The sequence below is a fragment of the Hibiscus syriacus genome, unplaced genomic scaffold (assembly GCF_006381635.1).
Source record: "Hibiscus syriacus cultivar Baekdansim isolate YM2019G1 unplaced genomic scaffold, ASM638163v2 tig00117040_pilon, whole genome shotgun sequence".
NCBI lineage: Eukaryota > Viridiplantae > Streptophyta > Magnoliopsida > Malvales > Malvaceae > Hibiscus > Hibiscus syriacus.
Window position 1 is genome coordinate 308,016 of NW_024063535.1, and position 27,948 is coordinate 335,963.

The 27,948-nt window shown below is 34.4% G+C and overlaps 1 protein-coding gene, 3 non-coding genes and 1 pseudogene across 4 annotated transcripts; 1 reads left to right on the top strand and 4 right to left on the bottom strand.

Annotated features, from left to right (window-relative positions):
• Positions 1-343: 343 nt before the first annotated feature.
• On the top strand, positions 344-1,690 carry LOC120197042 (annotated as a pseudogene).
• Positions 1,691-2,368: 678 nt separating this feature from the next.
• Positions 2,369-3,418, bottom strand: LOC120197027 (the record flags this gene model as incomplete). The annotated part of the gene is made up of 1 exon (XM_039198671.1): positions 2,369-3,418. A coding segment is annotated over one exon (921 nt), but the record flags the coding sequence as incomplete, so codon positions are not given.
• Positions 3,419-6,566: 3,148 nt separating this feature from the next.
• Positions 6,567-6,639, bottom strand: TRNAF-GAA. The gene has a single exon. It is a non-coding gene; the product is annotated as a tRNA-Phe (tRNA).
• Positions 6,640-7,689: 1,050 nt separating this feature from the next.
• On the bottom strand, positions 7,690-7,762 carry TRNAF-GAA. Its single transcript has one exon. It is a non-coding gene; the product is annotated as a tRNA-Phe (tRNA).
• Positions 7,763-7,898: 136 nt separating this feature from the next.
• On the bottom strand, positions 7,899-7,971 carry TRNAF-GAA. Its single transcript has one exon. It is a non-coding gene; the product is annotated as a tRNA-Phe (tRNA).
• Between the last annotated feature and the right edge of the window lie 19,977 nt (positions 7,972-27,948).

Consider the following 27,948-nt stretch of genomic DNA (forward strand, 5'->3'; position numbering starts at 1 on the left):
AAACTATGCATTTGAGCAACCTCCTTCATTCTACGCCTTTGTTTATTTTTTTGGTCGAATCTGTCGTTAAAAGACTGCCTGAAATTACGATCAACGCATGATAAGAATAGGATGACAGTGTCACATTTTGTTAAATTTATTATTATTAAATACATTGATTCAACTGTTCATGTATATTCCAATTCTCTATATTATATAAAAATATTTTTATATTTAATAAATTAAAATAAAATTTTAAATATATTACAATAACTTGTAATAAATCGAAACTTACTAAAACAGGGTCACTTAATATATTAAGTATTTGAGCTAACTCGTTACATAAACTGAACATTGAATTATCGAAACATGAGTTCCAACACTACAAACTACATGCGATTACTGTCTTTAACGAAACAGTTAACCTCTTACGTGAACCAAGGTCGTCACTTGGACGCCCTCTCTCTCTTCCACACTATGCAAACCTCGCCGTCGCTCACTCTCGACCCTTTCGTCTTTCCCCTCGTTCTCAAATCATGCTCCGCTATCCACCGCCCTCGACTCGGCTCCACCGTTCACGCTCACGCCACCAAGTCATCTCTCCTCTCCAACCAATTCGTCGCTTGCGCTCTTATCTACTTTTATGGCAAATGCTTCTCCATCTCTTTGGCACGCAAGTTGTTCGACGAAACCCCTCAACGAAACCCCTCAACGAAACCCCGTTTCTTGGAGTTCCATGATTTCTCTCTACGCGCGCTCCGGAGACATGGAGGTGGCATTGGAATTGTTTCGGTCTATGGATGTTGAGCCGAACGAGTCGACGTTTAATGCCATCATAGCAGGTTTGAATGAATTGGAAGATGGGTCTTTTAAGGCTATTGAATTTTATAGAAGGATGCAGAAAATGGGGTTGAGGCCGAATATGATTACCCTTCTTGCTTTATTACCTGCTTGCGTTGGCGTAGCTGCTTTGAGTTTGATTAAAGGAATTCATGGCTATGCTTTTCGAAACAACATATAACCTCACCCGCAGTTCAGAAGTGGTTTAGTGGAAGCTTACGGGCGATGTGGAAGTCTTGTTAATGCACGGAATGTATTCCGATGTATACGAGAAAGAGATGTAGTGGCTTGGAGTAATTTAATCTCAGCTTACGCTTTACATGGCGAGGCAAAGGCTGCATTGGAAGTTTTTCAGCAAATGGAGTTGGCAAACGTGCGGCCTGATGACATTACTTTTCTTGGCGTTTTAAAAGCTTGTAGCCATTTTGGATTAGCTGATGAAGCATTGGATTATTTTGATAGAATGCATACGGATTACAAAGTTGAAGCAAGTGCTGATCATTATTCGTGTTTAGTTGATGCATTGAGCAGAGCAGGGAGGTTGTATGATGCTTACAAAGTTATTAAAGAAATGACTGTGAAGCCAACTGCAAAGACTTGGGGAGCGTTACTTGGTGCTTGTAGAACTTATGGAGAAGTTGAATTGGCTGAGATTGCTGGGAGAGCTTTGTTTGAGATAGAGCCGTCTAATGCAGCCAATTATGTGTTATTTGCTAGGATATATGCTAGTGTTGGAAGATATGAGGAAGCTGAGAGAATGAGATTGGAAATGAAGGAAAGGGGAGTGAAGGTAGCTCCTGGTAGCAGTTGGATTTAAATGATCAAGACCAACGAAGTTTCATGGTTTTTTTTGTACCCTTTGAGAACTAGAAAGTATGATGATGTTACATTGAGCGCTTCCTGCTGCATCTGTAACGGCTACCATTGCCTCATTGGGAAGCGCTTGCATTGGATCCTAGTGATTACTTATCGTCTATATCTACCTATCTTTCACCAGTCAAAGAAGCTTTTAGAGGTGGAGGAGGAAATGTAAGGCGTAGCTAGCCACAGAGTTAGCTCCCAGTGCCATCATTAGGAACAATTTTGGCCATTGGAATCCATCTTTTTTCTAAATTGACTGGTTCCGGAATTTGACATGGATGATAGTATGAAAGCAGGTTATCTATTTCACACATTGTTTGTAAGGAACTAAGGATAGTACTCTTTTTGTCTATTTTCAAATGACTAATAGTGGGACTTCGTTCTTGTGCCAATAAACCTTCACTACACAGATATATTTGCCACAGATGGGAACCATGATTATTCAACTGTGAAGGTATATGGTTTCAGTATATCCATAAAAAATATAGCCTAAATAATGTCTTGTGTTTATAATAAATCCGCTTTGCGGTCAGCTACTTACCTAGCAAAGTGCATCATTTTGCTTCCGGTTCTGTCCATTATGTACTTGCAGTAGCTTTCACCCAAAAGCAAGAGAAAAGCTCGTCTTATTTTTGCATTTGCAGAGAGAAAAGTTTAATCAACCGGTAACATATACATATGAATTAATAGCCCATGACAATAGTTATGCTTTGCATCCAGAAACCCCAATCTCTACAGCTGGAAAAAACAAAAGGAAAGAAGAAGAAGAAGAAGAAGAAGAAGAAGAAGAAGAAGAAGAAGAAGAAGAAGAAATGAATCACTCTTTCTCACCATCCCCTTCTGCAAGACTCAGAGCCTGACGAACAGAGTTCTCTGTTTCTTCCTCCATACTATAGTATGGTTTCCTTCCCATCAATTCTGCCACTCTTTTGGCTGGCTCTGAAGCCCGAGGACTTTCATGCCAAACCCTCACAGTCCTAATCTTTGGAAGAAGATCATTGATCTTACCTATTGACTGCGGTGATTCTTCCTTTAGAATGATCACTTCACTCGGAATTTCCCACTTCTTTTTCATTATGTTCTCACTCTTTTCATTCTTGCACGAATCAACTATCCGTTCATTTGAAACACACCTCTTATCGTGCTTGTTGCTCTCCTGCTTTTGAGCATCGCTTACCGTGAAACTCACATTGCTCTGATTGGGAATCTGATTGTACCTGCTACCGACGACTCTCCCATGTTTCAATGGTTTCCTTGCCGATACTGGTTTTTCTCCATCTTTGAAGAGCCTTTTAGGCTGAATTGTAGAAATAACGCCCTCTTCTTTCTTCACCGCCCTTTTATCCCCCACCGTTGTTGCTGCAGGCTTAGGAGCAATGACCTTGGAAACAGTTTTACGTGAATTAGGACTGAGACTCAAGCTCTTGCCTCTCTCTCTTGTAACCCTGCCTTCATCAATATCTTGAAGCTTAAAGAAACATGATTTGCGGCGACTCTGTATTGACTGTATAGGGGTTATGAATTCATGCTTCATGAATTGCCTGGATTTTGTTGCTGAGAAAATCTCCGTTGGACCTAAACTAACCCCCCTTCTATTCAATTTTGGTTTAGCAATTTTGAAGCAAAAGGGACTGATACTAAATTCTCTTCTCAAGAGGAAGACAAAAGAGAAGTGTTTGAAGATGGAACAGAGCGGACAGCTGCAGAAACGTGAAAATATGGGAGCAAGTGCCAAAAATCAGGATTCTGAAGATGCGGGTAATTATGGAATGGAGGGGGGAAAAATCATGCGAATAATACAATCGATATAAATCGATGATGCAGATGACGAACAATAAAAGATCAATAGCTTCAAAGGCCAGCTTGAAGCGAAAAGTGTAAGGTTTTCAGCGACTTTATGTTTGAAAACAGCTGGATTGCACTTACATTGTAATTATAATAACCTTTGGCAGTAAAATTATGTTTGGAATTCATGGAAGTATCAGTACATGGTCAATGACTGCCATAACATAATTCAAATCTCAGATTATTCAAAAAAAAAATCTCATTTTCTATCATATAAAAGGTGAAATTCAATAGAAAGTTCAATTCAAAAAGCATAGTTCACTACTTTCCAAATCAATCAACAGATTCTGAATCCTCAAAACTGTTGCTTCCCATTATCAACAGAACTAAACAACAAACAAGGCAGTGGGTTAGCTGATATCATCCTCCAATTTTGCTCATTCATCACTCCCTTGGGGAAAGAGAAATTATGAACGGGAAAACATAATACCTTGTCAACTACATTGAAAACAATACCCTAAGGACATCAAAGTTCCAGGCACACATTATTACTGGGAATCTTGTAAAAACTAAAAGCTCCAACCTCATTTCTGTGCCGTTTCCACTGCATTCTACAACAAGAAAAAGATAAAATGAGAGGAGAAGCCATAATAGATACACTACAATAATGTGAACCCTAAGGAACTGTTAAGCACTCCTATTAGCTATCACTAGTTAGATTCTAAATGAAATGATCACACAGCAGTGATAATCAACAGTAGATGTGTGATGGGGGACATTTAGCTTCAAAATGTAAACATGAGCTCGAATGGTATATAAACCACTTATGATTTTCAACCATAATCTGGTATGTACTGAAGGTAAATAATATTCATTCCATGTTTAACAGTAAATTTTAACCTTGACCAATGGAAACATCTCCAGCAAAATGGGACATAGGCCTAACTGAATAATAGAAAATCCACAACAAACGTCAGTCAATGCCATTCTCTTGAAAAGGAACTTCCAGATATGAAAATGGCAAAGCTCAGAAAAATTGGGCATAATTGTCTTGGACTCACACACCTGAGTCCGAGTAACATAACACTGACAATGCAAAAAATTGCTTACTCAATTCTAATGATAAGTAAAAGTTCAAGAGTATATGAAAGTACCTCTTCCTTCTTGCCTTTGCCTCTGGTTAAGAACTTGTATCCACCATAGAAAAGCAGACCCCAACCAGTTACAGAGACGATAACAAACTGTGCAATAAAAAAAGTGAATAAGTTTCCACATTTATTCCTCCTCTAATTTATCGACAATATCATCAAATAGATTGAAAACCGGTGCCTATGAAATTATACATGATAAAATAGGAAGTAAAAAAACATCAGTGTGTGCTGTAATCTAACAGCAGCCCAATGTCAACGAGATTTTAACTTGAAATAAATTAAAGATAGGGAGAGGGCGTACTTATAAATATAAATGAAAAAAAAAATTCCCAATTTACTAGTCCAAACTATCTAAAATCTGGAAATAAGGCAAGAAATTATGAGGAAAATTGAAATATAAAACATGAAAAGAAATAAACTGACATGTTCTTCCTTCCATTTAGCTGGGTTCATTGGTTCTTGCCAACAGTTAACTTTTGGGGGTACATGGTGATCTGCAAAGAATAAAATAAAGTAAAATTAAGAAATATTCCGTAGAACATGTTCTTAACTTCTAAGATCCTTTGCCTCCGACTATCAAATTCAAATGAGATTAAATTGAAGTTAATCGGGAGATAATTTTTACAATCGAATATAATATAAATTTAAAGCGTAATGGGTATACAGCAAATACCTGCACCGCCGGCGAGACCACGGCGAGGAATGAGAGAAGCGGCTTGAGAGGGAGCCGGTGTACTAGATACAGTAGCTATTCTACGAGCTGCAATCGCCGCCAACGTAGCCATCAAGGTGGTTTCTTCTTTGATTCGGTGTCCAGGGGTTAATCACAAGAGGATCGGGATGGTACATGATAACCTAAACTACTATAATAAGGGGGACACATAAATTTAAAAAAAAAATACTTGAATAAAAAATAATATTTTTTTAAAAAATATTAAATTTATTAAAACACTTTATTATATTTTAGATTAATTAAAATAAAAAAAGCAATACTAATGATTATTTTCTAGTAATAATTTATTAGTATATATAATGAAATAAATAAGTAGTTATTAAGTAAGTTATGTGCAATTTTCTAGAAGGGTAAAAGAGTACATACGGTGATTTTTAATTTTTTTTCATTTTATTGTAACATAAATATTTAAATTATATCAAATTTTATTTTAAATAATTTTTTTTCATCTTAATAGAGGTTTAATATTTCATTGTTACTTTTGGTCAGACGGATTTAAAAATATTTTTGAGGGTGAACATACACGTTTATAACAAAAAACTTTTAATTGTAAATTAGATGTGCTATGAACGTGACCTTCAAATCTTCAATCTGACACTCTCCCAATTAAGTTATTCCCGCTTGTTTTCTTAATGAACATTTCAATTTAGATCTTCAGTCTGAACTCCATAGATCTTATGCTCTTCAAACTAAGCTTATCAATAATATAGTAATTTTTTTATTACATTTAAAATAACTAATGAATCAAATTATAATAATAATGCAATTCAATTAAAATTAGATGCGACGAACGTGAATTGAACACGTGACCTTCAATTCTTCAATCTGACGCTCTCCCAATTGAGTTATTCCCGCTTGTTTTCTTAATGAACATTTTAATTTTGACCTTCAGTCTGAACTCCATAGATCTTGTGCTCTTTGAACTAAGCTTATCGACAATATAGTAATAATATTTAAAATAACTAATGATTCAAACCATAATAATACTCCAATTCAATTAAAACTAGATGTTGTGAACGTGGTTCGAACACGTAACCTTCAGATCTTCAGTCTGATGCTCTCCAAATTGAGTTATCCCCACTAGTTTTCTTAATGAACATTTCAATTTAAACCTTTAGTCTAAACTCCATAGATCTTGTGCTTTTCACAGTAAGCTTATCGACAATATAGTAATTATATTTAAAATAACTAATGACTTAAATCATAATAAAATTAGATGCGGTGAACATGGATCGAACACGTGACCTTCAGATCTTCAGTCTGACGTTCTCACAACTGAGCTATCCCCGCTAGTTTTCTTAATGAACATTTCAATTTTGACCTTCAGTCTGAACTCCATATATCTTGTGCTCTTCAGACTAAGCTTATGTGGATCAAACATGTGACCTTCAAATCTTCAGTCTGATGCTCTCCCAACTAAGCTATCCCCACTTGTTTTCTTAATGAACATTTCCATTTATATTCAGACTGAACTCCATATATTTTGTGATCTTTAAACTAAGCTTATCAAATTATAATAATACTCCAATTCAATTTTAAAATTCAATTTTAAAATTCAATTTTAATTAAATGCAGTGAATGTGGATCGAACACATGACCTTTAGATATTCACTCTAGCGCTCTCCCAACTAAACTATCCCCGCTTGTTTTCTTAATGAACATTTCAATTAAGACCTTCAGTCTAAACTCCATACCTAAATTATCAATTTTGATCCATTTTTGTACCTAAATTAAAAAAATCAAAACCATACGTAACATTTAGTTTTTGTTTCATTTTAGTACCTTGTCGTTAAAAACTTAACAGATGGGCTGACGGGGCATAAATCCAATGGACAGACGACCAATTCGAACGGTGGACCACGAGAGAATGACGAGTCGATCAACATAGTCCAGTTTCAGGCCCATCAGACGATTGACGAAGAAGATTGAAAGATGAAAAGTTAAAGAGTCTATTGTCCAATTGGGCGGATTGAGTTTTTTTGGTGAAACGAAGGTTGAAATCACGTTTAGGGAGTCAAAAATGTGCAAGCTAGAAAGTTTGGGCTTCATCGACCGACGAATTCGACGGCCGACGGCTGTAGATGCAGCGACTGACAAGCCGCCCATTAATTTTTTAACGACGGCGTGAATTGATCACGTGACATTCAAATCTTCAATCTGACGCTCTCCCAATTGAGTTATTCCCGCTTGTTTTCTTAATGAACATTTTAATTTAGACCTTCAGTCTGAACTGCATAGCTCTTGTGCTATTTGAACTAAGCTTATCGACAATATAGTAATAATATTTAAAATAACTAATGATTCAAACCATAATAATACTCCAATTCAATTAAAACTAGATGTTGTGAACGTGGTTCGAACACGTAACCTTCAAATCTTCAATCTGATGCTCTCCCAATTGAGCTATCCCCACTAGTTTTCTTAATGAACATTTCAATTTAGACCTTTAGTCTAAACTCCATAGATCTTGTGCTTTTCACAGTAAGCTTATCGACAATATAGTAATTATATTTAAAATAACTAATGACTTAAATCTTAATAAAATTAGATGCGGTGAACATGGATCGAACACGTGACCTTCAGATCTTCAATCTGACGCTCTCCCAACTAAGCTATTCCCGCTAGTTTTCTTAATGAACATTTCAATTTAGACCTTCAGTCTGAACTCCATAGATCTTGTGCTCTTCAGACTAAGCTTATGTGGATCAAACATGTGACCTTCAAATCTTAAGTCTGATGCTCTCCCAACTGAGCTATCCCCGCTTGTTTTCTTAATGAACATTTCAATTTAGATATTCAAACTGAACTCCATATATCTTGTGATCTTTAAACTAAGCTTATCAAATTATAATAATACTCCAATACAATTTTAAAATTCAACTTTAATTAAATGCGATGAATGTGGATCGAACACATGACCTTTAGATATTCCCTCTAAAGCTCTCCCAACTAAACTAACCCCACTTGTTTTCTTAATGAACATTTCAATTAAGACCTTCAGTCTAAACTCCATACCTAAATTATCAATTTTGATCCATTTTTGTACCTAAATTAAAAAAAAATCAAAACCATGCATAACATTTAGTTTTTGTTTTATTTTAGTACCTTGTCGTTAAAAACTTAACTGATGGGCTGACGGGGCATAAATCCAATGGACGGAAGACCAATCCGAACGGTGGACCACGAGAGAATGAAGAGTCGATCAACATAGTCCAGTTTTAGGCCCATCAGACGATTGACGAAGAAGATTGAAAGATGAAAAAGTTAAAGAGTCTATTGTCCAATTGGGCAGATTGAGTTTTTTGGTGAAACGAATGTTGAAATCACGTTTAGGGAGTCGAAAATGTGCAAGCTAGAAAGTTTGGGCTTCATCGATCGACGAATTCGACGGTTGTAGATGCAGCGACTGACAAGCCTGCCCATTAATTTTTTAACGACGACGTACTAAAATAAAACAAAAACTAAACGTTGTGTATAATTTTGAAAGAGATTTAAAAGTTTAGGTACTAAAACGGGTCAAATTTGGTAATTTAGGTACTAAACGTGTAATTTACCCAATATTTAAATGAGGTGGACACAAATAAAATTTCAAAATAGACATCTTAATAAAATAAATTACTAATCAAACAAAATTCAAATTTCAAGATGGACACGTATCCATCCTCATGTGCACCCATATACATCACTAAAATTATCCATTAAACCATCTTATTTATTTTTGATGAATTCTTCGTACCCTACAATTTTTTATGTAGCTCATAAACATGTTAATTTTATAAATTAACTAAAAATGGCACCATCTAATATATTTACAGAAATATATTTCAGATAATCAAATTGGGGAGGTATAATTTAATGTCCATTGAGTCAACTCATGAACCGTGTTATTCGCTTTTTAACGCACAAATTTAAGCTACAACTATATTTGTGTTGTCAAAAGAGTCACCTCTTCCTGAAGATGAATACATGCAACATCTCCTTCAACCACAACCGAACACCAGCCATACTCGACAGCTAGTTTGATATATGGGGTGAACGCATATGCTTTCACAACTGCATGATCAACACCACCACTCTGTTTGCATGCATGACCAGCTACAATCATACCTGTATGAATTTCATGTACCATAAATAGATCAGATGATGTTTGATATCAACTTTTTTGAGGCTTAGGTTTTTAATTTTGCAAACAAATGAGATTAAATTAAAATAGAATGTATGGAATGATTTATTCGATTATGGTATAACTCAAAATATAACAAGTTATATTATTTTAAAGTTGAAAACAGAGGGAAGGGAGATGAGAATTGAGAACGTCATACCGGTGGGACTTGAGTTCCCCGAGGTATATTTAAGTATTGCACAGGAAGCGAACGGTCCTTTTATGTTGTACGTTGAAGATTTAATGGTCTAGTAGGGAAGTGTAGACACCCGTTTTTGTCCGGGTCTTTTTTTTAATATATATTATTATTATTATCGTTATATTATTATTATTATTACTATTATTATTATTAATTTACAAATTTTACATTTTTGTTGCAGGCTATTAAGCCCATCAGTACATCAAGCCCAACAAGCTGGAGCCCAGACCCGGTTCAGGCCCACAAGTACCCAAGTAATTAGGGTTTTAAACCCTAAACATATCATCATCCAGCCGCCGCCGCCAGCAGCAGATGAACAGCCGCGCCACCATCACTGTTCCGGCCCGTCTCGCTCCACTCCGACTGCTCCCACCTGCACCAACAGTAACCCCATCAGTTCCAAATCAAACCAATCAAAGGAAATAGTAAACAAATCAAAACCCTAAATTAAAAAATACCTAAATCTAGATAAATCGGGAAATTTGTCCCTACCAAGATCAGAGACCCTTACCCCTACGCTAGCATCATCATCATCTCACCAAACGAAGCAAAATCAACCATAAATCAAGCAAAGATATCAGAGGAAGGATGGGGGACATTCGGGGGAAAAAAAAGAAAAAAGAAATAGAAAAGAGGGAGAGCCAAAACTTACCAAGAACGGGTCACTGTTGCTTCATCGGAGGAACTGGGCCATCTTCGAAGGTAAATTCCCACCTTTGGGGGGGGGGGGGTTCGGGTTCAAGTTGGTTGTGGGAAGGGGAAGAGCTTTAGGTTTTCAAAAGAGAAAGAAGGAAGAGAGGAAATTAGGGTTTATGGGTGTTTGTTTTGAGAGCCGACCGCCGCTGGAAACGCCGTGGAGCGGCGGCTGTTCGGTGGGTTCGGGGAGAGAGTTCAGAACTCTCTCCTTTCTTCTTTTCTTTTTTTGGGGCTCAAGAAACAAATGAAGGAATAGGGTTTCTCAACCCTTAAGTGGGTATATAACCCACACGCCGAACGACGCCGTTTAGAGGGGTCAGGGCTTCCGTGTTTTCAAGTGTAAAGGGTAAATAGCACCTTAGGTCCCTCGCAGTTGTAATTTATTTATTTCAATCATATACTGAAAGTTTGCTTTATTATAGTTTGAGCACTTATGTTTCTGTATTTCTATTTTAGTCCTGTTACTATGTGTTATATTATTATTTGTTAATGTTGAACTCTGGCCACAATGTTTGTAATAGTTTCGTTTTAGTCCTAATTTCTTGTGTTATGATATTTTGTGGGTGTTTGAGTTTAGCCATCATATTTGCAAATGTTCTATTTTGGTCACTGTCTGACATTTTGTTTAATTACTTTTTGATCCTCCGTATTTCTGTGAAATTGTTTTAGTCCTCATTTGCATGGTTTGTGTAATTATTTGATTTTACGCCTTAGAGTTTAGATTTGTTTCATTTCAGTCCATATTTGGTTATTTATTTCAATTTCATTAGTTTTTAATTTAGGCTATGATATTTATAATAATTTTATTTTAGTCACTTATTACATGTGTTGTGTGATTTTGGCTGATATTCAAATTTGGCCTATGAATTTATGATTATTCCATTTTACTCACTGTTTATTATTTGATTTAATTACTGTTCGACCCTCTATGTTTCTGTTGATATTTTAATTTGGCCTTAATATTTATGCATGTTACATTTTGGTCACTCTTACAGTTTATGTATTTTGTATTTTGTATACCATGTTCATATAGTTTGTATTTTGGTCACTAGATCTTCTGTTGCTAATATTTTTATAAATTTGTACATTGTATTCTGCAGTTATATATATTTTATTTTAGTCCTATTATTAAATGTAATGTTATTATAGTCATATTTTACTTTGGCCACAATGTTTGTATTAGTTTCATTTTAGTCACTGATTTTGTATGTTATATATTGGCTGATGTTCGATTTTGACCCCTAAGATTTGTAAATCTTTTTTTATTTTAGTCACTAGTTTGCATTCGGTTTAATTACTATTTTAGTTCCTACATTTATGTTTTTGTCATTTTAGTATTTTAATTTTCTATTTTACTGTTTTTGCCCTTTAAGTTGTTATTACCATGTTAATCATTGTAATTATTAAATACTTACTTTATGACTATTTTATTTTGGGTTGTAATATTCATTTGTATTTATTTCAATATGTATGTACATATTTCGTGTTATGTAGTCATTTGTATCAAATGTAAATAAATATGCCTAACTCTATTTGTTGTAAATATTTTATTGTGCATTTTTTAATCATATTTATTTCCATTTCCTTAAGTATTAATGTTATCCGAATATTTCAAGAATGTATTTGTAGAATGGGTGTGGAGAGTATCACTTGACCGAAGTGGTACAATCCGATACAACGTTCAAACGAAATAAGACTTGAAATAAATTTAATTTATTTTACTGATTAAATCTCTTATGATTCAATGTGTTTTTATATGGCAATTTAATTTATGTAGAGGTCGATAGTTAATTTATATTCGATTCAATTTTTCTTAATAAATGTTGATGGAATATTCTTTTACTGATAAGAAATAGTCGAGTTAGCTTTCTCGATGGAGGATTACTAATTTCGAGATTTCTTTTCGGGTTAAAGAATTTTCTATAATTAATTAGTTCAAAGTGAATTAATCCATGTTCAAATAAACGGATCACATTTTAACTTTATATTCGACTCATAAATTCCACCATTTACAACAAGGTGTAAGCGACACAGTACCAGTTTTTGGGCGTTGTGGGGTGTTATTCCTTCCCCACACGTAACCGACTCCCGAATCCATTTAATCGAATCTTTGGTGATGCAGACTAAATTTTGTCTTAAAAAATGATTTTTCTTAAAATTGTTAAAAGACGTTTTTAGGTATTTGACCTACCTAACCCAAAGGTCGATGGCGACTCCATTTTCAATTTAATTCGAATCAATCCAAGATCACCAATTTTTTTTATTAAAGTCATAATCGTTTTTAAAATAATATTTAATTGTTTCACCTAAAAATGGTTATGACAGCTTGGCGACTCTGCTGGGGAATTTTTTTTAGAGAGTCAAGCTGTAGGTCACTTACACATTGTCGTCTTAGTGGAAATTATAAGTTTGAGTACATAGTTAACTTATGATCCGTTTATTGAAATTTTTAATTGCTTCGTTTTTTGTCATACTAACATTTATTTTTGGCTTTCAGCTTTGTCAAGATTTTATCATTTTTTCCTTGTTTTGTTTTCCTTTTGGGTCGAAGGTAGGTATGTTCCTCCTCACACACATCACTCGCATTAGCATAACATAAGCTCTAGACACGAGCTTCGATCCAAATTAGTCGGGGTGAATGCTTTACTCTCGTAAGAATTTATTCTTCGTATGAGTTTTAGCAAATAACCCATGGGATACATACCTTATACCTTCGTAGGGATTTATTCCTCGTACGGGTATAAGGCAATGAATCCCCTCGAATTGAACTCGTTCGTTCGAAACCTGTAATGGGTGAGGATAGAGGGTCTGGCAGCCCAAGGGGGCACCGACATCAAGGACAATTCGAGTCCCTTTTTCCAGTTAGAGCCGAAACCATGCATATAGTGAACCGTAGAACGGTCACCCTAGGTATAGCTATATCGAACCTATGTCCGTCAGTAGGTACCCAAACTAAGTGTACACCAAGGAGGAGCGTTTCTAAACCCTTATATTCTGCTAGGTTCGCAGAATTTATTTTTCTTTTCGAATAAAAGCATGCGAATTAGATACCATGCGGTTAGGACCAATTTCTTGAAAATATATCATTTTGGGTAGATAGCATGTCCGGGTAGGATTGTTATTTAATTGAAAGCATGTTTGGGTAGATATCATGACGGGGTAGGTGTTATATTCATCTCTGAATAACATTTTATCCGTATAAATTATCTTACATGTACTAACTCGTTTTTCTCTTTTGTTTTTACACCTTAACTTATTTATTTTGTTTGTCATTTTTCATCCTTCTTTGCATTGCATTGCATTGTCATGCTATAATATGAAAATGTTGATCCGCAAGGGGATATCCATGAGAAAATCTTCACAAGAAGAGATAAAAATTTTCAATCAAGCAGTCGCATACACAGACATGCATCGAGGGCTAAAAAGAAGTCCAGAGTACAAGAATGAGATTTTCTCGAAGATCGTGCATCATTCGAGACTGATATGATAATCCACTGATCTAAGGAGTAATCCAGCAGTAGATTCTCATCCACAATTATTCCATCGTTAACCATCAGGGAGTGAAGCACAAACTTCAGCATAGCTGAGGTATTAATGGAGTTAGTTTACAGAGCATTGAGGGGCATCGGTTCCAAGTACAAAGATCCGAGACGAAGCAGTGAGCTCGAAGATCGTGCATCATTCGGTACTGAGATGATGATCCACTGATTCAAGGAGTAATCTAGCAGTGGAGTCTTATCTACAATCATTTCATCGCTAGTTATCAAAGAGCGACACACCGACCTCATTACCACCGAGGCATTAACGGAGTCAGATTACAGAGCGCTGGAGGGGCATCATTATTGAGGACGAAGATCCGATATGAAGCAGTGATCCATTCCAGGCTCACCATCTAAGCGAAGACATGTCTGTAAAGTGGATTGTCTTGTGATGTGAAGGCTTTCATCTCTGGTGAAAATTATTCTAAGATATTCATCGTTGGGATCAACATTTTTGCATCTGCATCTGCATTTGCATCTTTGCATTATGTATAGGCATTTCATTTTTGAGCATTTTCATATGCATCATTCATAAAAACATTGGATCAATTTGTGGAGAAGTCAGTGGAAGTAATCCTGATCACGTGACCATATTGAGAATATAAACAAGAAGCTGAAATCAACACGATAGAAGCTTGTTTGATTGAGTCTTCCAGGATTGTTCGAGAAAAGAGTCATCGTTCCCTGAGGTCTACGATGTTGATCCAGTGCACAATTTCCACCTAAGAAGCTCCAGACATTCCACTGAGAACTGCAAGACACTAAAGCACAAAATCCATAATATGATTTATTCAGGGGTATTCTAATACTAAGCCAGAGAAGTCATTGCATCAACCACTTGCATCCATAGAGATTATTTTGTTTGAACTCGTTTTTGTTCTTTCTTCAATATTTGCTTAAATATTTTTAATCTTTGATGACTGAAATGATGCTACATTCTAAGGTTAAATAATTGAACAAATTTTAATCTTTAGTTCTTTGAATATCGAATGAATTACATATTCTTTTAATTCTTCAAGAATTATATATTTTTGACATATGGCAATATTAGACCCATTTTATCCTGTCTAAAACCCTAAAATAAAATTTCTCGATTTTTACCCGAAATAATTCCCGGTCACTACCAAAGAGCCAATTTTTGACATTCTATCTCTTTGAGACCTTGAAATATTCTTTTCCACCTTGAAACATTCCCTCTCTTTGAGACCTTGAAACATTCTTTCCACCTTGAAACACTGTATTTATTTTTAGACACAAAAGTCATACCCATACCTTTCTTTGAGCCAATAAAGTCACCATCGTCTTCTTAGACGTAAAACCAACATTTTCTACCAATAAAACCTACAGACATTGAGTACAAGATGTTCACTTGAACATAAACCTTCCTACAAAGAAGACACAGTATGGGGCATCTCGCATTAATTTTCTGAAGACGAGCATGAGCAATTGAGACACGTTGAGAGCAAAAAGCGAAGAGAAAAATGGAATTCATTCAAAATAATTCTATCATGCATTAATTACATTGTTTTCATTTAAATAAAAATTAATCTTGAAAATTTATCCCCTGGGGATACCTGTTCTGCAAGGACTTCTGTGTATGAGATGATGAACGGCTTTCTTTCTTTATCCCTTCACAAAAGGAGAAAATGTATCCCTTGTGTCCCCATTTGAGCCTGAATGATATTTTCTTTTGATTCAACCCTAACCAAGGATCACCCTCCACACTGGGGGGCAATGTGAAGGAAATCTAAGTGAAGAAAATTGATCCAAATGAGATACCAAAAGGTGAACCAGACGCAGAGTGCAAAGATCAAACCAAAGAAAAAAAAACAAAGAGCAAAGAGAAAAATCAAAGCAAAAATCAAAGAAAAAGCAAAGAACAAAAAGAGGACAAAGAACACAGACAAAGAGTCTCCTGACTCAAATGACGCATTGAGCTTCAAACCGTGAGATTAATCAAACACAATCACTCTAGAATCACTTGACTCGAAGATCATAAAACATCAAGAGAAAGACATGCGAGTAGATTCAAATTGAGCAAAACAAGATCGAAGGCATCAGAGTTAATTGATCCTTGGTTCAAATACCCTTAAAACACATGTTTGGGCCTTTTATCCATTTCTTTCATAACCCTGAACCATGACCTACATTACATGCCTTACAAGTCCCTTCTAATCATACATGGATTTCTAAGCGGAAGAGACTATCCTCATATTTCATCCCGCCTATCAGGATTAATATTTTACTTTTAAAGATTTTCTAAAATCTTTAATGCATGATAGAGAAAAATAACAAAGGGGGGTTAAAGACGTAAAATTCTGAGTAACGTCTTGAAACCAAAGGAGGATTCGAGTTGAAAACCTGAAAGGGCGGCTCGAATATGAAGATTATTACATAGGAGACGATTGCTCAAATCCCTTGATGAGGCATCACACAACATGAATGAGAACATGAGAGTTGGGAGTCAGAGAACACTTCCAATAACTGAGTACAGAAGCTACTCCATCAGATCAGAGAACATCAAATAAATGAGAACACTATACTTTTGACCAAAAATAACCACTTGAGACTTTTGATCCTTCCTTACTTAACCATTTCTCAAAGATAGCATTGATCTTGACACTTGTCAAATAGCTATAATTTATTGAAGGATTAAAATTGTAATTAATTCTTTAATATCCAATGAACTCTTGTTCTATGATTTGTCAATTGTGAAACCTTAAAAGCGGCAATATTTTCAAATCTTTTGATTAAACATTTTTCAAAACTATTGATATTTTCAGACTTTTGAAAATAAAAGAAGAAGAAACATTTTCAAACAAGATAATCTCTCTGGAAGCGTATCTTGGAATTCAAAAAAATATCTATCTGAAGCTCAAGATTGAAGTTGGGGCAAGAGAAGCTAAATTTTAGGGCAAAATTTGATGGAATAAACAAATGGTCTCAGGTCAAGGTTTGTAAGAGTACACATTGGTGGAAATACGGACAAGTTGAATCAATGATAGAGTGAAGACTGCTCTCGCGATCATTCTCCTTCTAGATCGAGAAAAGTATACACATACATACATATATACATACACATACATACATGATACATAAAATTTGTATCAAACATTTATCATCATGTGTATTAAAGACATTTTCTCCTCACTTGAGGACAAATTCAAAAAAAAAATCAAATAAATTTCATATTGACATCTATCATAACATCCAAGATAGTTAGTCAAAAATGCATCATTCTGATCTTTTCAGGAAATAAGAGCTCGGAAATAACCAGATGTTTTCAACTTGAAAGAACAATGCAATCCACATATTTGGCTTCCTGAAGTCAACAATCAGATCTTCTGAAGACGTTTCCTCAACATGCAGGAATCAATAGACAAACTTTGAGCTATTGAGATTATTTTCTTTAAAAAAAATATAATAAATAAAGTGTCGTCTCACTAGAGATAGTTTTCTTAAAAACAAATTTATTTTGTCTCGCTGAGACAACTTTCTCTTTAAAACAAATTGTGTCTCGCCTGAGATATTTTTCCACAAATTTTGAGGATTTTAAAACAAATTGCGTCTCGCTTGAGACATTTTTCCTTTGAGATACAAATTTTGAATTTGATTCACTAAAAACAAAATTAATCTCACCTTAGATTGTTGTTTCTTTCAAAACAAATTTTGTCTCGCTTGAGACCTTTTCCCTTTGAGATCCAAATTTAGAATTTGTTTCACATTAAACAAAGTTGATCTCACTTGAGATCGTTTTCTCAAAAACAAACTTTGTCTCGCTTGAGACAATTTCTCTAAAAACAAATTTTGTCTCATTTGAGACTATATCTTAAAGTAAATTTCTTCTCGCTTGAGACATCATTTTCTCTCATAATACAAATTTCAAGGTTGTTGTACTTAAAGCAAAATTAATATCACTTGAGATTTTCAAAGCTGATTTGTCTCGCACGAGACATTTCCCCTTTTAACAAATCCTGAAATTGTTTCATTTGAAACAAAATAAACACTTTTGAAAACACCTTTGAGATTATTTCCATATAAACAAAATCGACAATATTTGAATCTTTTAAAACGATTTTTTATCTCTTAAAGACAATTTCTTTTGAGGAAAAAAATCTTTGAGTTTGTTCCTCTTGAAAAAATCTTTGAGTTTGTTCCTCTTGAAAAAAATCTTTGAGTTTGTTCCTTTTGAATAAAAATCTTGGAGTTTGTTCCTTTTGAATAAAATTTTTTGAGTTGTTTCGTTTGAAACAAAAATCTTTGAGTCTATTTATTTTGAAACAAAGTTTTGTCTCTCTTGAGACAATTTCGTGAAAAATCTTTGAGTCTGAAACAAAGTTTTGTCTCTCTTGAGACAATTTTGTAAAAAAAAAAAATCTTTGAGATTGTTTCTTTTGTAACAAAAATCTTTGAGTTGGTTTCTTTGGAAACAAAATTTTGTCTCTCTTAAGATAATTTCTTTTGAAACAAAAATCTTTGAGTTTGTTTCTTTGGAAACAAAATTTTGTCTCTCTTAAGATAATTTCTTTTGGAAAAAAATCTTTGAATCTGTTTCTCTTAAAATGAATTTTGTATCTCTTGAGACAGTTTCTCTTGAAGTAAATCTTTGAATATGTTCATTTTGAAAATCTTTGAGTTTGTTTCTCTTAACAAAATCATCTTTGAGTCTATTTCTTTAAAAACAAATGTTGTCTCTCTTGAGACAGCTTCTAATTAAAAACTAACTTTTGAGATTGTTTCATTTGAAACAAATTTGGTCTTACTTAAGATGTAATCCATCTTTGAATCTGTTTCTTTTGAAACAAAATTTTATCTCTTAAAGACAATTTCTTTTGAGAAAAAATCTTTGAGTTTGTTTCCTTTGAAAAAAAAATTTCTCGAGACAACTTCTTTTGAAAATACCACCTTTGAGATCGTTTCTATTAAAACAAATTTTGTCTCGCATGAGACAATTTCCTTTCAATGTCATCTTTGAGTCATTTCCCTTGAAACGAATTTTGTCTCTTGAAACATTTTCTCTTAAAACAAGATCATCTTTGAGTTTGTTTCTCTGGAAACAATGTTTTATCCCTTAAAACAGTTTCTTTTGAAGAAAATCTGAGTCTGTTTCTTTGGAAACAAAATTTTGTCTCACTAAGATACAATTTTCTGAAAAACAAAGTTTTGTCTCTTATGACAATGTCTTAAAAAAATCATTGAATCTCTTTCTTTGGAAACAAAATTTTGTTTCTCTCGAGACAGTTTCTTTGAGAAAAATCTTTGAGTTTGTTTCTTTGGAAACAAATTTTACCATCATTTGAATCTGTTTCCCTTGAAACAAAACAAACAAAGTCTTTGAGTATGTTTTTCTTGAAACAAAAACATCTTTGAGTTTGTTTCTCTCGAAACACTGATCTTTGAGATCAATTCCCTTTAAACGAATTTTGTCTCATTTGAGACAGTTTCCCTTTAAACGTCGTCTTTGAGTCGTTTCCCTTAAAACGAATTTTGTCTCTTTTGAGACAGTTGCTTTTAAAAATATCATCTTTGAGTTTATTTTTCTTGAAACAAATCTTTGGGTTTGTTTCTTTTGAAACAAATCTTTAATTTGGTTTCTCTTGAAACCATAACTCCTAAAGATGGCCAGCCGTCCTTATCATGTAGGAACCGTGTCATCCCCAGACCAGATCTCTTCATCACGTATGAGCCGTGTCAACCATAGATAACCAGCCGTCCTCATCACGTAGGAACCGTGTTATCACCTTTAGATGGCCAGAACTCTTCATCACGTATGAGCCGTGTCATTCCCCAGACCAGATCTCCTCATCGCGTAAGAGCCGTGTCACCCCTAGATAACCAGCCGTCCTCATTGCGTAGGAACCGAGTTATCACCTTTCCTAAAGATGGCCAAGAACTCTTCATCACGTATGAGAAGTGTCATCCCTCGACCATATTTCCTCATCACGTAGGAGCCGTGTCACCCTTAGACGACCAGACCTCTTCATTGCGTATGAGCAGTGTCGTCCCCACCAACAAAACTATCCATTTTTTTAAACCAAAAAGAGGAGAACCAGACAAAAACGTGTTTTCTTGTCGTCTTTGCCCTATTCTTGTTAACACAAGAATGTGCAAAGAGGGGCAGCTGTAGACACCCGTTTTTGTCCGGGTCTTTTTTTTAATATATATTATTATTATTATCGTTATATTATTATTATTACTATTATTATTATTAATTTACAAATTTTACATTTTTGTTGCAGGCTATTAAGCCCATCAGTACATCAAGCCCAACAAGCTGGAGCCCAGACCCGGTTCAGGCCCACAAGTACCCAAGTAATTAGGGTTTTAAACCCTAAACATATCATCATCCAGCCGCCGCCGCCAGCAGCAGATGAACAGCCGCGCCACCGTCACTGTTCCGGCCCGTCTCGCTCCACTCCGACTGCTCCCACCTGCACCAACAGTAACCCCATCAGTTCCAAATCAAACCAATCAAAGGAAATAGTAAACAAATCAAAACCCTAAATTAAAAAATACCTAAATCCCGATAAATCGGGAAATTTGTCCCTACCAAGATCAGAGACCCTTACCCCTACGCTAGCATCATCATCATCTCACCAAACGAAGCAAAATCAACCATAAATCAAGCAAATATATCAGAGGAAGGAGGGGGGACATTCGAGGAAAAAAAGAAAAAAGAAATAGAAAAGAGGGAGAGCCAAAACTTACCAAGAACGGGTCACTGTTGCTTCATCGGAGGAACTGGGCCATCTTCGAAGGTAAATTCCCACCTTTGGGGGGGGTTCGGGTTCAAGTTGGTTGTGGGAAGGGGAAAAGCTTTAGGTTTTCAAAAGAGAAAGAAGGAAGAGAGGAAATTAGGGTTTATGGGTGTTTGTTTTGAGAGCCGACCGCCGCTGGAAACGCCGTGGAGCGGCGGCTGTTCGGTGGGTTCGGGGAGAGAGTTCAGAACTCTCTCCTTTCTTCTTTTCTTTTTTTTGGGGCTCAGGAAACAAATGAAGGAATAGGGTTTCTCAACCCTTAAGTGGGTATATAACCCACACGCCGAACGACGCCGTTTAGAGGGGTCAGGGCTTCCGTGTTTTCAAGTGTAAAGGGTAAATAGCACCTTAGGTCCCTCGCAGTTGTAATTTATTTATTTCAATCATATACTGAAAGTTTGCTTTATTATAGTTTGAGCACTTATGTTTCTGTATTTCTATTTTAGTCCTGTTACTATGTGTTATATTATTATTTGTTAATGTTGAACTCTGGCCACAATGTTTGTAATAGTTTCGTTTTAGTCCTAATTTCTTGTGTTATGATATTTTGTGGGTGTTTGAGTTTAGCCATCATATTTGCAAATGTTCTATTTTGGTCACACTCAGCTCACTAGACTTTTAGAGTTTTTTAAATTTAAATCACTATTTCATGGGTTAATCATCTATAAATCCTCCTAGTTTAGGCATTTTTTTAGTTTGGTCACTGATATCCTTTATTTTTATATTTTTGAATTTGAGCATACTAATTTTATTTTGTTTCTATTCTGGTCATATTTACATTTTATTTTATTTTAACATTGATATATTATTTTTATTTATTTATGTTTTGGTCATTTGTTATATTTTATTTTAATATGTTGTTTGGTTTGTTCATAATTTTTCATTTGCGCTTTATCTTATTTTAATTTTAATATGTTGTTCTTGTTTGATTATATTTTTGTCAATGTCTAAATTATAATTTGGTTACTATTTTTATTTTATTTTTATTATTGTTATTTATTTTTCAATACTTTAAATTTAGTACTTTAATTATTGCTCTTTATTATTATTTTTATATTAGTCATATAAATATATATATTTTATTTATTTTTAAATATTTAATAATGTTTATTTATTTTCAATATCAAAGAAAAGGGCAGTCTTAATATAACTGGATGTCCTATTCTGGTATTTTAAAAATAAATAAATATCCTGCTTATAAATGTATATATATTTACTTAGTTTTATTATTTTATTTTCAGGAAAATTATTATATTCTTATTAATATTTATTTATTAATATTAAAGAAAAGACAGTCTTAAAACAACTAGATATCATTTTCTGATATTCTTGAATAAGTAAATGTCCTATTTACAAAAATCTCTCTCTCTCTCTATATTATATATATATATAATATTTTTTTCTTAGAAATGTCAAATTAAATTTGAAATAGTAGGATTATAAATTAAATATATTTTTAAATTTTTAAATTTCTAATAATAGAGAATTTATAATTAATAAGTACGGATTTGGGCGTTGTAGGGGTGTTAATCCTTCTCCAAACGTAATCGACAACAAACCCTTTTTATTATTAAAAAGAATGAATTTTTGGTTAAAACGCAGACCAGTTTATCTTTTAACTGATGTTTTCTTAAAAACTCTTTTAAAAGATAATTTTTAGGTATTCGACCTACCTGACCCAAAAGGCCGATGGCGACTCCCAAAATATTTTTTAAATCAAAATCATTTATTTATTCATTTTATTTACTCACCAAGTTAAAAATTCGTACCCGGACGAAAACCGGTTAAGACAGCTTGGCGACTCTGCTGGGGAACCGGTCAAGCTTTTAAATGAATTATAAATTGTCTCTATTAATTAAAAATTAAAAATTCATATATTTAATTTTTAATTCTTTCTTTTCAAAATTTTTATATATACTTATTATTTTCATAATATTTATATGTATATTATTTTATTAATGTTTCATTTTATTTTTCAAGTATTTTATTTCATTATTTATCTGTCAGAGGTTTGAACATTTATCCTCACACACAACACATGCATTGTGTAAACATAATCTCTATAACTGAGATTTGTCCCTTTTAAGTGGGAGTGAAAGCGACGTCTTCGTGAGAATTTATTCTTCGTGTCAGGCATAAAGAAATGTGTCCCCTCGAATTGAACTCAGTCTGCTTAAGTCTGTAGTGGACTAGGATTGAGGGTTGGCATCCCAAGGGGACATCAACAAGGACAATTCGAGTACCTTTACTCCTAGAACTGAAACTCTGCATATAATAAACCCTAGAAATTCACCTGATCTAAGACAGTACTTAACCTCTATTCATAGGTGTACACAAAGGAGAAATAAGTTCTAACTTTTTGTATTTTGATTTATTTAATTTTTTCCTTTTTCTGAATAAATGCATGCGAACTAAAAATCATGCGGTTAGGTTAATTTTTCTAAACAAAGCATGAAACTAAAAAGCATGAGGTTAGGATTTATTATATACCATGATAAATAAAAAAAATTTCTTTCAATTAGTTTGTATTAACCATTTTATTTTTTCTTATTTTCCCATGCATGTTATTTTTGCTCTAATTTGTTTATATTGTTTTCTTTTGTTTGCATGATCATGACATAACCAAAAGGTGTTAACTGGAAAGATTGTTCATCAAATTGGAAAGAAATCATAAATGGACAAAAAAGTTTTATGATCGAACAAAATATGACGCAACCGTGGAATGGCATATGAGGGAACTCCGAGGATAGAGGAGAGCTATGCAGATCGTATGCCCCTTAAAGATCAAAAGGAGATACGAGAAATAAGAGAGCAGATGTCCAAGATGATGGAAATAATATCTGTTTTGGCCAAAGGAAAAGAGATTCTGGCACAAATAGAGATAGTCGTCATTCGTATTCATAAGTTGTCTGGAGATATTCAGGAAATGGTGACAACTGTAAAAGCTCTTCAAGAGGAGAAGAAATCATATAATCTGAAATCGACAAAGTTTAGTCTGCTCCCGACGTCTAAAACTCAGGTTCAATCCAAGACAAAAGGCGTTTCTCATTTTGATGCTATCCCTATATCACATAAAGAGTTGTATGAAAAACTACTTGAAGAACGAGAAGTGGCCCCGTACTACATAAAACCGTTCCAACCTCCGTATCCGATTGGTATGACATCAACGTTTATTGTGAATATCATGCCGGAACTCAAGGACATACCATCGAGAATTGTCTTGCTTTCAAACGTCGAGTCCAAAGTCTTTTGGATCATAGAACCTTACAATCTATGACAAAGGATCAACCTAGTTTGGTAATTGAAGGTTTTGCTAGATTATTACCAAAAGTGGACAAAGATAAGAGTATCAGTAAGGGCACCCAGAAAGAAGAAAATTTGCTAAGGTCTGAGGCTCAAATACGTCATCTAAAGATTGCAAACGATAAATTGAGCACCAAAATGGAAACCATGCATGAAGATTTCCAGAAGGTCAGTCAATCCTTTCAAAATAATGGCCTAGGAAACACCCCAGAAGAGTGGATAACAGGGGTCACCAAACTGAAAAAGAACTGTAACATACATAAAGGAAGAGCCAAGAAGTTTTCTCATGATTTACGAGTTGCAGAAAAAAGACACAATACATCTGTCAGTGAATTAAAAAGATGTCAAGTTGAAAATCAAAGGTTAAATATGGCTATGACCAACATGGAAACATCATATCAGATCCATCAGCTTGAGATCAATACTGAATTAGAAGTCACTAAGACCAGAAACAAGACGTTGGAGAAATATTCAGATGAGTATAGAGATCTTGTACAAGAACTTCTTGGACACAAATGGTCTCTTACAAAGGAAAACAAGAAACGCTGAGAATTGACACAGAATATGAAGGAAAAAGACAATGTCACGAAGGAAGTTGCTGCTCAAGCAAGCAATGTGGCTCATAAGCTGGTGAACTTAGCTGGCTTCGCTAGAGAATTAAAGCAGATAGATAACTCCACACCTGAACATGAGTGGAAGTTAATTTGACTTTTAAGAGAAATAGAGAAATTAGGAGTAAAAGCCATCCCCTATATGTAAAGGTTTTGTTTGATGCACGGAAACTTTTGTGTTCAATGAAATCTGTTCTAAGATGATCACTCTTGAGTAACACCTTTTCATACATGCATTTGCATTTCACATCTTTGCATTTTCGTTTTATATTTATACTTTTATGTTTGCTTTTGTATTACACAAGTTGCATTCTTATTGTTACATTCACATATTCACATTTGCATCCTTGCATTTTTACATTTGTATTTACATTTTCATTTTTGCATTTCATCTTTATATAATTACATTTTATTTCAAACTATTTTACATGCATTTAATCATGACAACTTGGAATAATTCGTGGAGGATTACATGACAGATTTTTGAAATCAAAGTGGAGCTAACTTGGTCTTCCTAAAGAAAAATAAGAGCCATGAATGAGATCTTAGTAAAGGTTGGTAGAATCGAGAAACTGCAAGAGCAACTTATCAAGACTCAACAAGAAATGACTGATCACGCAAAAAAGATCCAAGCTGATTCAAAAGAACAAATGACCACGTTAATGGATATGATGAATGATATGATCCATGGAGAGAAACCCTTAGAGGATTCCGCAGTGAAGGTTATGAATGAGGATCTGAATGATAATGATGAGTTCGACGTGATAGTATCTGATGATTACGAACCTATTAGTGAGTATGGTAATTCAGGACAACTTCAAGATTTGGTCCCGAGGGGCATGGATGAATTAATGGTGAATGAATAATCAATGAATGGAAAAAGTTCACTTGTGAGAGATAAGTTTTACCCAAAGAAAAGGGATATAGAAAAGGGTCAAAGGTTGATCAAGAATAAAAAGAATGTGCAGAGTTTTCAATTTCCTCATTTCCACTTTTCAGGTGAAAAATCATATTCAAAAATGCTCTCAGCCAGATTAACTACTCCACGACTTGTTTAGTCACAATGGCCTCCAAATGAGAATTGGACCTATAAGGGTGTTCCTTGGAAAAATCAGACTGTAATTCCAAATTGTTCAGCTAAGGTTCCTGGTAACCTTGAAGGAAATTTCGAATATCCTTTAGAGCAAGCAATTCAAAAATGCAAGATAAAAGAAGGGGTTAAGGTTCAATGTTCAGAAATCGTTGCTTCAACAGAGACTAATATGATCGAATCCTGCGAAGAATATTGGGTGTAAGAAAATGGGAAAAGAAATCAAAAGGCTTTCATGGATGTAATTCGAGATTGGCCCATAGGTCTAAGAAAGAATGAAGCAGATATAACCCAAAAGACACCTCAGTTGCCTATATCAGACTTTCCGAAAACTAATAAAGCAAGGGGAAACTTAAGGAGTCTAGTTAATACTACCCCAGTTGTAGATGAAATGAGCATCCAAACCCCCTCGATCACAGGAGAACATTTTGTCGTTCAAAACGATCAAAGAAAGTGATAATATCTCGAGCAAGAAAAACTCTAAAGGTGTTTCAAGAATCTATCTCAGATCTGTACCCTCATTTGGTTAAAGGCCAATACATTACACCAAGATTGGTGAATGTGGCACCAAACCCTTTTGCCCATTGCTATGATCAAAATAGTTTATGCAATTTTCACTTGGGGTTGAAGGGGCATTCAACAGAGAATTGTTGGCCACTGTTAAAAGAAATAGAGACGTTTGTTGACAAAGGAGTCTTGACACAAGAAATGATCAAGAAATGGGGGGAAAATGAGGATAATGGCCCTGATCCTATTACACACGCAACATTAGAGGAGTAATGATGCATAAACAAGTGGAAGTGTTATCTACCACTGTAGTACTTTTCTATTTTCAACATCTTGTTTGAACTTGTTTTTTTTGTTCATTTCTTCGCTTTTTGTGCAATAAATAAACATGTGTTGCTTTTATGGTTATAAACAAGGAATTAAATTTTAATCTTGAATTTTTTTTAGTATCAAGTAGATTAAATATTCTTTTTTAAGAATTATAGATCTCTGGCAAGTGGTAAAATTATATCTTCCATATCCTATCCAACGCCAATTACTTGATCCTTACAAAAAAACCAAATCCCGACACTACATTTAGCTGAGATTCTGAAGAAATGTCTCTACCCGTTTTTGAGACACCAACTCCATATGTTTACTGGTGTATGATACTACAATTCCACCATATACATGACTTCAAAAGTTGCACATTTTTCCTTCCAAATACAAAACCATCATAAACCAAAAGACCTCAAAAGAACCAAACTTTCAAATTATCCGTGAATCTTCCTGTAAAAAAAGAGACGAGATGAGGCATTATGGATCAACTTATCGAATATAATTTCGAGTGATTGGGGTATACTCAAAGAAAAGAAAAAGATGGATTGATTCAAATAAATATGTCATGCATTAATTACATTTTCATGTAAATAAAGATTAATCTTGAATATTCATCCCCCTGGGGATAATTCTTTTTACAAAGGCTTCTGTGTATGAGATGACGAACGACATTGTTTCATTTATCCTTTCAAATATATGTATATATATATCCCTTGTTAGAAGAAGGATATCTGCTCACAGGAATAAAGATTTCAATTACAAAGGCAAATCTTCATGAAATGAAAAGAGTTTTGAACTACAAGGTAGGTCAAATACAAAGTGCTTGAAGATCAATCCAGTCAAGAATAACGAAAGACTTTTTGAAATGCAAGAGGAAAATGAGGTGCTCAAAGCAATTGAAGTCCTATACTCATAAAAAAAGGAAAAAAGAAAAAGGAAAAAAGAAAAAAAGAAAAATTGAATCAAGATGGGTTACTCATTGAGCCTCAAGCTACAAGGTTGATCAAGTGCAATAAGTTCAAAAATTTATATTCAACAAGAAGCACAAGAAATACTGGAGATGAAGGAATCTTATGGAAAAATCCCCAACAAAGCAGATCCAAGTCAAGCAAGGCAAGATTGAAGGCATCAGAATGAATTGATCCTTGGTTCAATTACCTTTAAAACACTTGTTTGAGCCTTTTTATCCCTTTCTTTCATAACCATAAACCCTGGCCTACTTTATATACCTGAAAAGTCCATTCTAATCATACATGGATTTATATGTGAAAGGGACTATCTTCATATTTCATTCCGCCCCTCAAGATTGATTTTTATTTACAAAATTATTTTTTTTAATCTTTAATGCATGATATGAAAAATGATAAAAGTGGGGTTCAAGATGTAAATTTTTAAATAACATCTTAGAACCAAATG